Genomic DNA, 13,605 nt, shown 5'->3' with positions numbered 1-13,605 from the left:
CAAGTCAGAAAACCCCAAGTCTATAAATGTCAGCAATTAGTAGGTGTTGCTAAGGAAAGAAATCGTTTTTTAAAAGAAAAGAAAATCAAAACAATCTTTTCTTCTCTAAAGTGTGCCCAAATCCTTGCCTTTGGCAGTCGGAAGCCAAGCCATTCAACACCTCAGTAACTGGCACTTTTGTTCCCAGTTGGCTCCGAATCCCACTTTATCACACCATGGTCTCTCTTCTGCCTCATATCTCTCCCAAACAGAAGCACGTACCAAATACCTTGGAAATCCTCAAGGGGGATTTCAATTGAGTTATGAAAAATGACTTGGTGGCCAGTTTCACTTCGTTATTTCTGAGGAAATTAAGTATATTTGATCGACTCAATGAATTTATGACATCAAAATTGGGCACTGGATGGTGATGAAGATAATTTTCCAATGAAGAGAGATTCGATGGTGTAATGATGGATTGTGCCCTCTGTTCTTTGTGAATGAAGACTAAAAAGAGTCATGATTAGTACCTAGTGTTTCTTTAAAAAATCATTCAGGTATTTTGCTGGTACTTTTTTATATCACAGTACTTTCTGAAAACATTTCCAATCACTATCTTTGAAGTGAACCCCTAGAATCTAAGAAAAATTGTTTAACTAAGGTAGGCTGACCAAATTTCACAATGTATGGACCATATTGCCCCAGTGGTCTCTTTCTATTCTATCTAAAGGTCTGCTTCATTGCCTGCTGCTGATTCCCCTAAAAGTTGTGTCATGTGATGATGTGATGGAGGAACCTGATGTCTGCCTTAAACTTGGAACATTCCATGACATTGATCATACATTTCAATATTAATCTGATTATGGAGTGGCTAGGTGGCACAGTGGATAGAGCACCAGCCCTGGAGTCAGGAGGATCCGAGTTCAAATCTGGTCTCAGACACTTAATAATTTCCTAGCTTGCATGGCCTTGGACAAACCACTTAACCCCATTTGCCTTGCAAAAAGCTAAAAACAAAACAAAAAATATTAATCTGATCATATTTTTCAGGATTCAATGAATGTTGAAGAAATGTTGGTTGAGGGCAATTTGTATATGTTTCATGTGAATTCTTCCATAACAAATCATTTTGCCTTTAGGGTAATGTAGCCTCTTTTGATTAGGGATGGATTTCTTTCTTTCTTTATGTTTTTGAAGAATGGTGAATGAATAAAAAAATCCGGAACTGATTGGGTTACAGAACCGAAGGTTGGGGTTGGGTAAAGCCCAGATATTCAGAATGAAGCTGCCATGATGCCTCTGGAATTCTCTAAGACCAAACATCCTTTTATTCCAAAGAACAAGAGTGGCCCCGGGATCTTAGGCAACTAGAGACAAGAGTGACGGGTCTATGCTACCCACAGCTGTCCGCTGTTCAGTAAGTGGGCATTGGGGAAACAGTCTCTAAGCATCAGACTGTGTGCCAGCTCTTTGGGGAAGTGAAAATCCAACTTTCTCTTCTCTCTCTCTCTCCATTTATTATATACAGACATACACACATATGCATGCATGTGTATATGTATATATCTCATGTGTATGTATGTATCCATAGGTCTCTAGAGAGACACACATCCAGATGTGTCTATATGCCTATGCATGCAGAGAGATGTTTCTATATACATATTGTTATAGATATCTATATAGGTATATATATATATATATCAATATATTGATATCTATCATATATAGATGGAGATAGTATGTGTAAAATCCTGGAAAGATAGCTTGGAGCCAGCTTATGATGCCAAATGTCCAAGGGGCAGGGAGATTGATTTCATTTTTTTTATAAGTAACCATAATAAAATATAGCAGTAGAAGCATGGCACATTTTATTTCTTTTTACCTAGTGGCAATGGGGAGCTCTTGAAGTTTCTGGAGCTGAAGATTCCCTGGTCAGAATTCCTAGTTCCCTTTCTAGAGTAAACTTGGGATGCCACCTGGCCATGCCTCTCTGCCCCCTCAGCCTTGTGGCTTGTGCAGCATGTCTCCCAAAGCAGAGAGAGGGACCCTGGCTAGACCTTTCCTGTGATCCCCTGTGGGAATCCCTCTGTTCACTCAGCCCATGGCCAGGCCCTTGGCTGGGCCCCGGCTCCCCAGCTGCAGCTGTGACTGCCCCAATTTCCCTTCTCCTCAATTCTCTGTCCACAAGAAAAGCGCAGGGAAAGTTGGCCAAAACCGTTCCAAACTAGATTGTGGCCCAAAGCAGCATCAGGGAAGGGGAGGGGGTGCAAATCATGAGCAGCTGAGGGTCAGATTAAGTTGAGGGTCAGATCACATCCTCTCCTGGGGCCACTGAGGCTGGCTATTTCTTCAAGGCCTCTAGTTCCTGTCCAGAAAATGTTTCGGCCATCCCTGCCTGGGGCTCGGGAGACGCGTGGGCAGAGTTGGTCCCTTCCCCATCTCTGCCCAGGGTGGGTGGAGGAAAAGCCTCCTGGATTTGAGGAGGGCCATCTCAATGTCAGGTCAAGGTCATAGGCTCCCAAATGGCCTGAAGAGGCCATTTCACTCTGGCCAAGGGCCTGCCTTGTTTTCTAGTCCATCTCACAAAAGAAAAAGAAATAAACTAGGCCAGTAGCCAGGCTGGACTTCTGGAGGCTTCTAGGGGCAGGCCGGCCAGGAGGGAGGCCACTGACCAGACAGGAGGGGGCCCAGCTGGCTTGGTCCAGCCGCTCTCCCCCAGAAACCAGAATCCTTGCTGTCTGTGTGCTGGTGTTAAGCCCCACACATTAGAGGCAGGTATTTTTGCCATCAGTCCTTTCTTGTCCACACATGGTCCCTGAATATTTAAGTTCAATTAAAAAAAAAGTTAGAGGGAGAACAGAAAAAGAAGTCTGATGGGTCTGTTTTAGAATTCTGAAGAGATCCTTAAAACGGTGGGGGGAATCGATTCTCAATTTGGGAATGAACTGAAGGGAAATCCATCTTTCCCTTTGCATTAAAAGAATCTTTCAGGGAGCCTGGTTCAGCCGCCTGGGCCCCTCTGTGGGGACTTCCTTGAAATCTTTCTGTTTTTGTAACTTGCTTCTCCCTAGAGAAGGTTCCTCCCAGATAGAAATATCTTCAGTGGGTTCACTATTCCTTAGGCAGCATTATTCTTTGGAAATAACAGATTCTAAATCAAACGAGAATGCACTTCAGGTACGCTCTGAATTAGAGCATTTACAGATGAGCTGGGCTGCTGTAATGGATGGGGATGAAGAAGGCCCACAGCCCACCCTCCAGCCATCCACAGCTCCGACCCATGGCAGTCAAAGGGTTTCCCATTTTGTTTTAAGAGAATTCTTGTTTATCAGGGTTTGAGGTTGTTTATTTCTTTGTTTTGGAGGGGAGTGGATAGAGGATAAGATGAAGAAATTAAATTCCTTAAAAATATTTTTGACTCCAAACAGGAAAAAAAGAGGAAAAATAAGGCCTGGGGTTTAACATTCTATATTTAGCATAGAAATAATAACCAAGACTGGCAAGCCTAGTGAGGAGGACTCATCACTTGGCCAGAGTGATTTCGTAAGTGCCTGTTAATTTAACAAATCTAATATGAGACCTGTTTATTCCACTAACCCAGAGATTACAATCAACCCACTGGTAGGAGGAAAAAAAGCAAAGAAAACCATCAGAGTTCTTGATCATTGTCTTTCAGAGGAAAACCCCAGGCTCCTTTGTTTAAGCCTTTTGCTATTTTACAAATATTATTTTTCATGATTAATAACTAATCAGATCCTTGACTTTTGAAAGACATTATAGGCAAAATCAAAAATGTCTGTAGATTTTGTTCTTATCATTTTCCAAATTAAAAAAGTTACAGAATTTCATTTTTTCAAATACCTTTTGTATTATATTTACAAAAAAAGACTTTTAAAAAGCTACATTCTTGGTTGATTCGGGGAAATTAGACTGCTTGAATGTTCTGCTTTTCCTCAGCATGATGCCACTGTGGTTCCATTCTGCAGCGCTTTGGGGTGAAGGGCCTGGAAGGTCCGACATTGTTGTCTTCGTATGAAGCAAAAATTAATATTCCACTAGATGGAGCAAAGCAGCAGGAGTTTTTGCAGATGGGCATATCTGCTTTCAGGGTCAGCATCAAGAAGTTTGGGGAAAAACTATATAATTTTTTCCTGGAGAAAAAGAAAGCAAAATGCAAAGCCCCAGTCATTACACGATGGTATGCTTGCACTGGAGATATGGTTGGTTGGGTTTTATTTTCCAGTTTCTGACACAGATCATTACAAATGAAAATGAGTCTGACTTTTTCGCTCCTCTCTTCTGTTACAGGGTCAGGCCTAATGAGTGCTTAGATAACCAAATATTCATTGAAGGACCAATGACTAAGTTTTGAAGTGGGACGCCTTTGGTTCACATGTCTTGCCTCAGTCTCCTCCTCTCCTCCAACCCATCCCCAAACAAACAGCAACAAAAACCAGACAAGAGCGTCTACACCCCAGTGGAGTTTATGGTAATCTCATCTGGAGTCCAAGTGACTTATACTAACTCACTTTTAATAAATTTTACTAGGAGGAGACTTAGAAGTCTTAAAATACTGGAGCTGACTTTACTATACTTCCCCGAACGTTATAATCAGGGATGAGGGGCCAGGATTGTCCTGGAGATCCCAAGGGAGAGGCGACGCCACAGAACTTACAGTCCTTTGTCACTGTTGAAATGACAGTGCTAGTCAACAAGACTGATTTGTTAAAATCGAAAACTATCAGCCTGATCTCCTTCCAACCTTGGCTTGTCTTCTCCACCCCAGCTACACCCATAGAAAAATGAGGGAATATTCGATTTCATGGACACGGACACAAATGTCTGGCTCTTACCCTAGGAGCAAGGAAGGAGTCCTCGACCTGGCCCTGAGTTCAGATGAAAAGAATTAGGATAAAGGACAACAATATTGACATTTATATTGTACTTCCAAAGAACTTTCACATATTTATGGCGTGTAGTTTCTCCTTCTCTTCCCCCCTCCCTCTTTCCTCTTCCCTCTCTCTTCTCATTTTTCTCTTTCTCCCCTTTTTTCCCCTTTCTCCTCCCCTCTCTAAATTGGGAACCATACATGGAATCGTCCAAAGAAGGTCTCTGTGCATCTCCATCTCCCTGGATCCCCAAGATCCTTTGGTCCTCTCTTCCTAGTTAATTCCTGGGATTTGGGAATCAGGTCCCTAATCCCTTTCACTAACCAGTAGGCTACCTCCCCAGAAGAATGGGGGCTCACTGTGAGGCTAGGCCATTGTTTCCGGGAGCTCTTCCCTCCCCCCAGGCTGGTTTTCAGTGTGGAAGTTGAAATTCCAGAAGGCAGAGTCATCTGGGGGTGGGAAGGTGTGGAGGGGAGAGGAAGGAGCTGGGCTTTAGGCTTCAGGGTCTGCTGGGAACATTTGGGAAAATGTAGGTGCGATTTCCTGCAATCCAGGACTGGCCAGAGTCTGATAATCATTTCCCAGCTGTGGGGTTCTGCTGAGTTGTTGCTAGTCCTGGTGACTCTGGGGCTGCTTTGCTCCATCTTGCTGATGGAAGGCAGGGAAGGGAGGTCCCCCTGCGCCTCCAGGCCTGGCCTCCAACTTGAGGGAGGCCAGCCTCCACTGGACTATGTCAGAGGTAGTTCTGCTCCATTAGTATCAAACCTAATAAGTCAGTTGACAGGCTCATAAATTGGGGGTCTGCTCCAGGCCTGGCACCTCCAAAGGAAACATAGGGGGAGTTCAGTCACAGGCAGTTTCACTTGCTTTAGCAAATGAACCTTTTCTCCCCCTTCTCTCTCTCTCTCTCTCTCTCTCTCTCTCTCTCTCTCTCTCTCTCTCTCTCTCTCTCTCTCCTCACCTCTTCTCTCCCTCCCTCTTCTCTTCTCCCTCATTTTTTCTCCTTTTCTTTTCTCTTTCTCCTCCCCTTTCTTCTCTCCCTCTTTTTCTCTCCTCTTGCTTTCTCTTCTTCCCCTTCTTCTTCCTTCTCTTTTCCTCTTCTCTTCCCCCACCTCTTCTCTCCCCTCTCTCCTACCCCTCCTTCACTCTCCTCCTCCATTCTCTTTCCTCTCCACTTTCTCATCTTCCCCCTCTTCCCTCTCCTCTCCATCTCCTCTCTCCCTTCTTCCTTCTTTCCCTGCTCCCTCTTTTACTTCTTCTTCCTTCATTTTGTTTTCTTCCCACTTTTTCTTCCCATCTCTCTTCCCTGTTTCTCTCTTTGTTCCTTGTTCTTGTTTCATCCTCCCACTTCCTCTTCCCTCTCTCTCTTCTCTCCTCCTTTCTTCTCCTTCTTCCTCTTTCCTTCCTCTCTTTCTCCCTCTTGTTCCTTCCCTTCCCTTCTCTTCTCCTTTTTCACTTATCCCCCTTTCTTTTCTCCTCATTTCTTCTCTTCTTTTCTTTCCCTCCATTTTTCTCCCTCCCTCTTTTCTTCCTTATCTCCCTTTTCTTTTTTCTTGTCTCCTCTTGCCTTCTAACCTCTTCCCTCTCCCCTCTCTCTCCCTCCATCTCTCTCCCTTGATCTCTCCTCATTCTCCACTCTCTTCTTCCTTCCTTCCTTCCTCTCCCCCTTCTCCTTTCTTCTCTCTCTCTTCCTTCATATCTTTCTTTTTCTTCATTTTCTTGTCATTTCCCTCTCCTTTCTTTCCTCACCTTTCTCCCATCCTCACTCTTCCTCATTTTCTCTCCCTTATCCTCTCATCTTCCTACTCTTTTCTCTCCCTTCTTTGCTCTCTTCTCCCTCCCTCTCTCCTCCTGTTCTTACATTTCCTTCTCCCTCTCTCTTCTCTTTTCTTTCTTCATTGTTCTCATCCTCTCCTTTCTCCCCTCTTTCTTTCCCTTCTATCCTTCCTCTCTTCCTTATCTTTTGCTCTTTAGTCTTCCCTCTTTCTTTCCATTTCCTTCCCCTTCCTTTCCTTCCCATCTTTCCTTTCTTTCCTACACCCCATGGTCCAGTCAAACTACAATCTTTTTTCTTCTTCATATGTGATACTCTTTGTTTGCTTTGCACTGGCCATCTCCCATACTCAGAATACACTCTGTTCTCACCTCTGCTTCTTAAAATAACATTTTCTTCAAAACTCTGCTAAGCCCCACCTTTCACAAGCTCCCTTTACAATGCCTCCTTTTCCCCAATCTTGTATTTCTTTTCTGTGTTGTCTGATAAATGCATATATTGCTTATCCAAACTGCTCTTTGCCGTAATGTAAAAAAAAACAAACACTTGGAGAATATAGTTGTGTTTTTTTTTTTTATTTGAATCCTCCCTTTTAGTATTGTAGATGTAAAAGTGAATTCTCACTGATTTGATTAGTAGGGGACGTCAGTCATCTTGGGGCATGTTGGAGTGTTTCCTAGGCAGCCCCAATATTTGCATCTTTCTGTAATGATAATGCTTTCTCTCCAAAGTTGGAAGACCCAAGCAGGGGAAGTTTTATTTGGGGAGCTATTGGAGTGGAGCTATTCAGCAAAAATTCTAGCAAAGAAATAGAAAACTGGGTCTGCCTGCCCGTGCACCCTAGACTTGGGGGAGGGCAGATTTCATCAGATTCAGAGGAAGAAGAGGGAGCATCTGCTAGCTATTATTGGGGTACAGTCTGCTCCAGAACACAAAGAGGTTATCGGGTTGTAGAGTGGAGAAATGCTTTTGCTCCATTCTCTCAATGTATTCATTCAACTAAAACTAACCAGCAACATGTCATCTTCCCAGTTTTGGTTTCTTTGGTTGTTCAGGAGCCAGTGACCACATGAGGGCAACTAGGGACTTTGGGAGCCACTTAGCCCATGGAGGAATCCTTTCTACCCCTGCCCCCCCCCACCTCTTTTTGTAATTGTATTCGCCTAGTAACTATTTCTGGAGCTTTCTTCGTAGAAATTCCCTGAAGAGGACCTTGCCCTTTGTCATCTCTGTGGGGTAAACAAAGTATTTTTTTTTTCTCCTATATGCTTTTTTCCCCCTTAGCAGCATGAAGCCAGGTTTCAGGGGGAAAAGATCCAATGAATTCATATCCCTTTAATTTTTTTCACATTTGTAGTCATTGGTAAGAGACTGAAAGTTTTGGACTTGGAGAATATACTATTGACAAAAGCATTTGGCATCTGGTAGAGATCCAATGATAAATGAGATGAATATCTTGGAATCAGCTGGTATCCAAAGAAATATTGCCAAGAAGGTTAAAAATCGGGTTGAAAAAAGAATAAAGGTTTTTGTCATTTAACAAATGTGGAGTCTGAACTGAGAATTATTTTCCTCATCATATAAATCTTCTAATTTGTTAGAGTGGGGTTGGAGAGAGAGAGAGACAGACAGAGAGATAGAGGGGGAGAGAGAGAGAGAGAGAGAGAGAGAGAGAGAGAGAGAGAGAGAGAGAGAGAGAGAGAGAGAGAGATTCAAATGGAATATATAGGCAATTCTTGAGAGTGTAATTTTAAAAACGGCAAAATGACACATTTGTATGTCTCTGCTGAAGCTGTGCCCATTTTTCTTGAATACTTTATACATAAACAATGCACTGATGAGTGAGAGCTCATGAGATAATGTGTTTAAATCACTTTGCAAATCTGAGAGGGCAAATATCAGCCATTCCCACATATATTTCCAAATCTCACCACATGCACCTTCTTGCTGAAGCCAGCCACCATAGCACCAGAGTCCTTTTCTCTCTCCCTCCTGAGAAGGTTCAAGGCAGGACAGCCAACCTGAGCCCCAGCTCATGTGAAGACACCCCATCCCCCCAGGAGCTTTTCTCATTCACTTTTGGCTCTCCTGGAAATTTTAATAATGGTCTTTGAGAAGGAAGCAGTTTGATGGAAGAAATTTGAAAGTATTTCTAAGCCCATCATCTCTAATTTAATTTAAACTTATGTCTTAAGATATGATGAGGTGTAGTCTGGCCTAGCACTGGGTGTGGTCCCCCATTTTTTATGACTTATTCATCACATTGTCCCCAGGAGGTGGGCTAGGATTGTATTTAACAGATGAGAAAACTCAAGGCATCAAATGGATAAATTACTTTTTCTGGGCTTTTACACAGAAATCAGGAGCAATGTGAAAGTTAAGATCCCTAAAGATCTAGGCTAAATTCTGGCTCTGGCACATTAATGATGTAACCACGGGCAAGTCACTAAATTCCAAGCCTCAGTCTTCTCCTCTGTAGAATGGAAATCACAAAAGCTATTAACATACTCTCATTCATTCGTTTTGTTTTCAGTCAAGTCTGACTTTTTGTGAGCCCCATTTGAATTTTTCTTGTCAAAAAAATCCTTGGAGTGGTTTTTGTCATTTCCTCCTCCAGCTCATTTTACATATGAGGAAACTGATACAAACAGGGTGAAGGGACTTGCCCAGGGTCACAGGTCTTTTAGAATTGTCTTTGATTACTGTATTGCTGAGAAGAGCTAAGTATCATAGTTGGTCATTTCACAATGTTGTTGTTTAGTTGTACAGTGATCTTGTGGTTTGACCTACGTCCCTCGGCATCAGTTCATGTAAGTCTTTCCAGGTTTTTCTGAAGTCTTCCTGCTCATCATTTCCTACAGAACAAACTATTCCATCACATTCATACTTGTTCAGCCACCCCCCAATTGCTGGACATCTGCTTGATTTCCAAATATTTGCCACTACCAAAAAAACCCAGCTATAAATATTTTTGTACATGTGGGTCCTTTTCCCTTTTTCATGATCTCTTTGGGATACAAAGTGGTATTGCAGGATCAAAAAGTATATGTATGGTTTTTTTGCATTTTAGAGGCATAGTTCCAATTTGCTTTCCAGAATGTTGGGATCAGTTCACAACTCCACTAATAGTGCATTAGCGAACCTGTTTTCCCACAAATCTCCAACATTTACCATTTTCCTCTTTTGTCATTTTAGCTAATATGATAGGTATGAGGTGGTACCTCAGAGTTGTTTTAATTCGTATTTTTCTACTCAGTTATGATTTAGAGCATCTTTTCATATGAATATAAATAACTTTAATTTCTTCCTCTGAAAACAGTCTGGTCATTTCCTTTGACCATTTATCAACTGGGAAATGACTTGTATTCTAATAAATTGGGCTGGTTCTCGTTAGCTCTTAGAAATGAGAACTTTATCAGAAACACTGGCTATAAAATTGTTTTCTAGTTTTCTGTTTTCTTTCCAAACTTGGTTGCATTCGTTTTGTCTGTATAAAGTCTTTTCAATTTAATACAAACAGAATTATCCATTTTTCATTTAAGAGTGTTCTCTAACTTGTTTCTTTTGTTCATAAATTCTTCCCTTCTCCATAGGTCTGATGATAGTTTCTTGTTCTCATTGGTTTAGGGCATCACCCTTTATTTCTAAATTCTGTTCCTGTTTGACTTTATCTTGGTAGAGGGTGTAAAGTTTTGGTCTATGCCCGGGTTCTGTCAAAGTATTTTCCAGCTTTGCCAACAATTTTGTCCAATAGTGACGTTTTTATCCTAGAACCTAGTGCTGGTCTTTCGGATCCAAATTCATTGAGGGCAAAACTTTCTTGGGTTACTTTCTGCATGATGACTTGAACAAAGTAATTATTTAATAAAATCTTATTGTATTTACTAAATAGTATTTTACTTTTTAGCACATGAATCTGAGTCCTGCCTTTATTTCCTTTTCAGACTCTTTTTCAGGAGCATTGAGTTGTCCAGTTACATTTATGTATGGGAGAATTATAGACTCTTCCATCTGCCCTGGGATTCTCCATGGACGTGGTATTTGACCTTCCTGGGAGTTGACCTATGCTACTATTGGTTCCACCGCATGGCCCATGGTAAGTTGCAGGTATATCTCCTTGATGATTTGTGTGTGTGATGGTTGTGAAGTACATTGAGATTGATTACAGGGATGTCTTTGAAATCTGAGTAGGAAAAATCTTGTCATTCTGAAGATGAGAAAGAAGGCAAAGGAGGCAATCGGAGCCTATTTCTTAAAGTCCCCCTCCCCTGCCTTTCCCACATTCACTACCAACGGCTGGATACCATTGGAAATTGTCTGTGTCTTCCACCCACTGTCTTGCATCCGTTTTTCATTGTTTCTGGTGACGTTATCCTAGGATAAGTGGAAAGACACTTGTAAACAGTGTGGCCTTCCCCATCGACAGGATTGAATATAAATTCAGAAGAGAGTTACAACAGCCCAGTGCCCAGGTGACTTGGGGCAATGCCAGGCATGTGTAAGCCTCATTCAATCTCTGGGCACCCTTTTCACATTCCCAGGGAAAATGTAATCAGCTTTTTACTCAGCAGATTGAGGCATTACAGGGTTACCAGGCTTTTGACAAAAGTACTCACCCAAGGTCAACCTTACCTTGGATTCCAGATTGCTCCCTTGAGAGGGAAAGGGTTTCTGGGACCAAGAAAAAAATCGAGAAGGGGCACTATCTCTGAAGCTCTATAGGGACTGGCCAGAGTCCAGAATGGACTGTAGCTCTGAAAGAGAGGGGAACATGAGGTCACAGCTGGAGGAGGCTGATGTTGGTGGAAGATGATGGGCTTCTGCAGGGGAATAGGGATGAGAGGGAAGTGTTTAGTCTTGAAACAATACTGTAGAACGGAACTTAATATTTTGGTGGGTGGGTGAACTAAGTGGGTGGGTAGGAAGGAAAAGGAGGAGACCTGGAATAATACTGAGAAGGAGGATGGGAGGTTGGGTAGGGGAAGAGAGAGCTGGGAGCAGGATGAATAAGGAAGATATGTCTGACTGCCAGTGGGGGTGGGGGGCATGAGGTAATGTCCCTGGTGGTGGTGATGGTAGTGGCAATGTGAACAGAAACATCCTATAGTCTACAATCTAAAGATCTTTCTTTTGTCTGAGCATATTTTAATTTTTTTAAATCTTTTTTGATCAAATGGATTTTTGCATTAAAAGAAGACTGTGTTTTGAAAGGCAACAATATTTTTAAAGACATTCATTCATTTATTTCTTCATCTATTTATTTGTTTGTTTGTTTTGTTTATTTATTTATTTGTAAGGCATTTGGGTTAAGTGACTTGCCCAAGGTCACACAACTAGGTAATTATGAAGTGTCTAAGTTTGGATTTGAACTCAGGTCCTCCTGACTCTGGGGCCGGTGCTCTATTCACTGCACCAACAATATTTAAAGAAGAGATCTTGTTTGTTTTATACTAGAAGTAGTGGCATTGGAAGTGGGGAGATATCTGGATTTGAACTTTTCAGAAGTGATTTCAAATCTCAGCTCTGGTCCCTGTGATTTTGACTACATTACTTGGTCTCTATGGACATGAGCTTTCCTATCTATAAAATGAGAGGATTGAACTAATTGATCACTGCAGTACTTTCTGGATCTTCATCCACTACCCTAGGATCTATTATTGCCTTCAAAATCATTAAAGAAATCAGATCTAACTGGAACATTTGCGTCCCACATTCCAGGTATGGAACTGATCACGAAACACTCCCAAATTGAGTCTAAATTCCTTTTTAATATGGTTGGCCTCATTTAACCTGTTATATAAATATGAATAAATAAAGTCTAGGACCCTTAGTTTCTATGGGTAAAATTCACTGAATAATTTTGTCTGATTATATCGAAAGATAAATGAGAAAGTGTCATCATCCCTTCCTTGACTCTTTTGGGGGGGGAGGGCTTCCATGAGCATCAGGTCCTGGAAATATCTGTAGCCATGTTGGTGCAGGCATTGGTTCTATTCTTCTTTGCCTTAGAGGGACATCTTCATGAGTTGCTGAGACCAGAAGTCCCTCCCCTAGAGGTACACATCATGGTGGGAAGGCTCTCTACCAGCATAGCTGGCCCTCATTCATGGCCTCATGGCCACACAGACCTGTACCAGGCTTAGAGTACAGAGCATTCTAGTTTCTAATTGGTGCCACTTGTAAGAACGTGGGTCAAGTCTCCAAGATCGAAGGAGCCCCTGTGTCCATGAGGCAGCAACAACATAGGTATGGAGAGGAGAAGAAAGGTAATAACAAGAAACCAGTGATGCTTCTGGAGCAGTTTAAGAGAAGAACCATATGACTAGAGCAAGGCTTAGGGGTGGGGGGGGGGAGTCTAAAGGTTTTTGTCAGCTGGTACATAGGTTCACATCAGCTGCACTTAGAGCGCTGAGTGAACATCATAACTGAACTTTGAGGTCATTGAATCTAGCCCTCTCCTTTTAGAGAAGAGAAACCTAAGGCCCCTAGGGATCAAACCACTTGCCCAGTGTCATATAGGAAGGACTGGAGGCAGGATCTGAACCCAGACTCTTTTCATTGCAATGCAGGGTCTCTTTTCACTACATCCTATTATTTGTAAAAGATTTGACCAGCATGCTGTGGCCCCTGCTGCCACCACCACCATTAGCATCAAATCCCAATTCTGCATTCTGGGAGAAATCCCTTAAAACCCAATGATTTTCTCAACCTTGTTGCATTTTTTCCAAAGCACTTACCCAATGAACTGTTGCCTGCCACCGTCTCACCCCCTTCCTGGAGACCATGAGGGCTATCCTTACAATGGTTTCCTAACTCTTGTCTCCACACCGGTCTGGCCTTGTTGAACTCTTGACCTTCTAGTCTACCTTTAGACTCCTGAGATGACAATTGGATGACAGTAGTGTGCCATGACAATCACCATGTGGATGTTTTTGAGGCCACAGAATGAGAACTCTAGTTCTA

General features: G+C 42.3%; 1 protein-coding gene across 2 annotated transcripts in view; it reads left to right on the top strand.

The window, feature by feature from the left end:
* LOC141494330 (alkylglycerol monooxygenase-like) overlaps positions 1–13,605 on the top strand; it is a 168,985-nt gene that overhangs the window by 4,938 nt on the left and 150,442 nt on the right. For both annotated transcript variants that reach the window (XM_074195407.1, XM_074195406.1), the window contains exon 3: positions 10,587–10,738. In XM_074195407.1, coding sequence (XP_074051508.1) covers positions 10,587–10,738 — 152 coding nt within the window. The remainder of the gene's footprint in view (positions 1–10,586; positions 10,739–13,605) is intronic.

The sequence above is a fragment of the Macrotis lagotis genome, chromosome 7, assembly GCF_037893015.1.
Source record: "Macrotis lagotis isolate mMagLag1 chromosome 7, bilby.v1.9.chrom.fasta, whole genome shotgun sequence".
Lineage (NCBI taxonomy): Eukaryota > Metazoa > Chordata > Mammalia > Peramelemorphia > Peramelidae > Macrotis > Macrotis lagotis.
The sequence above is the reverse complement of the archived record's forward strand: the minus strand, read 5'-3'. Positions and strand labels throughout refer to the sequence as shown.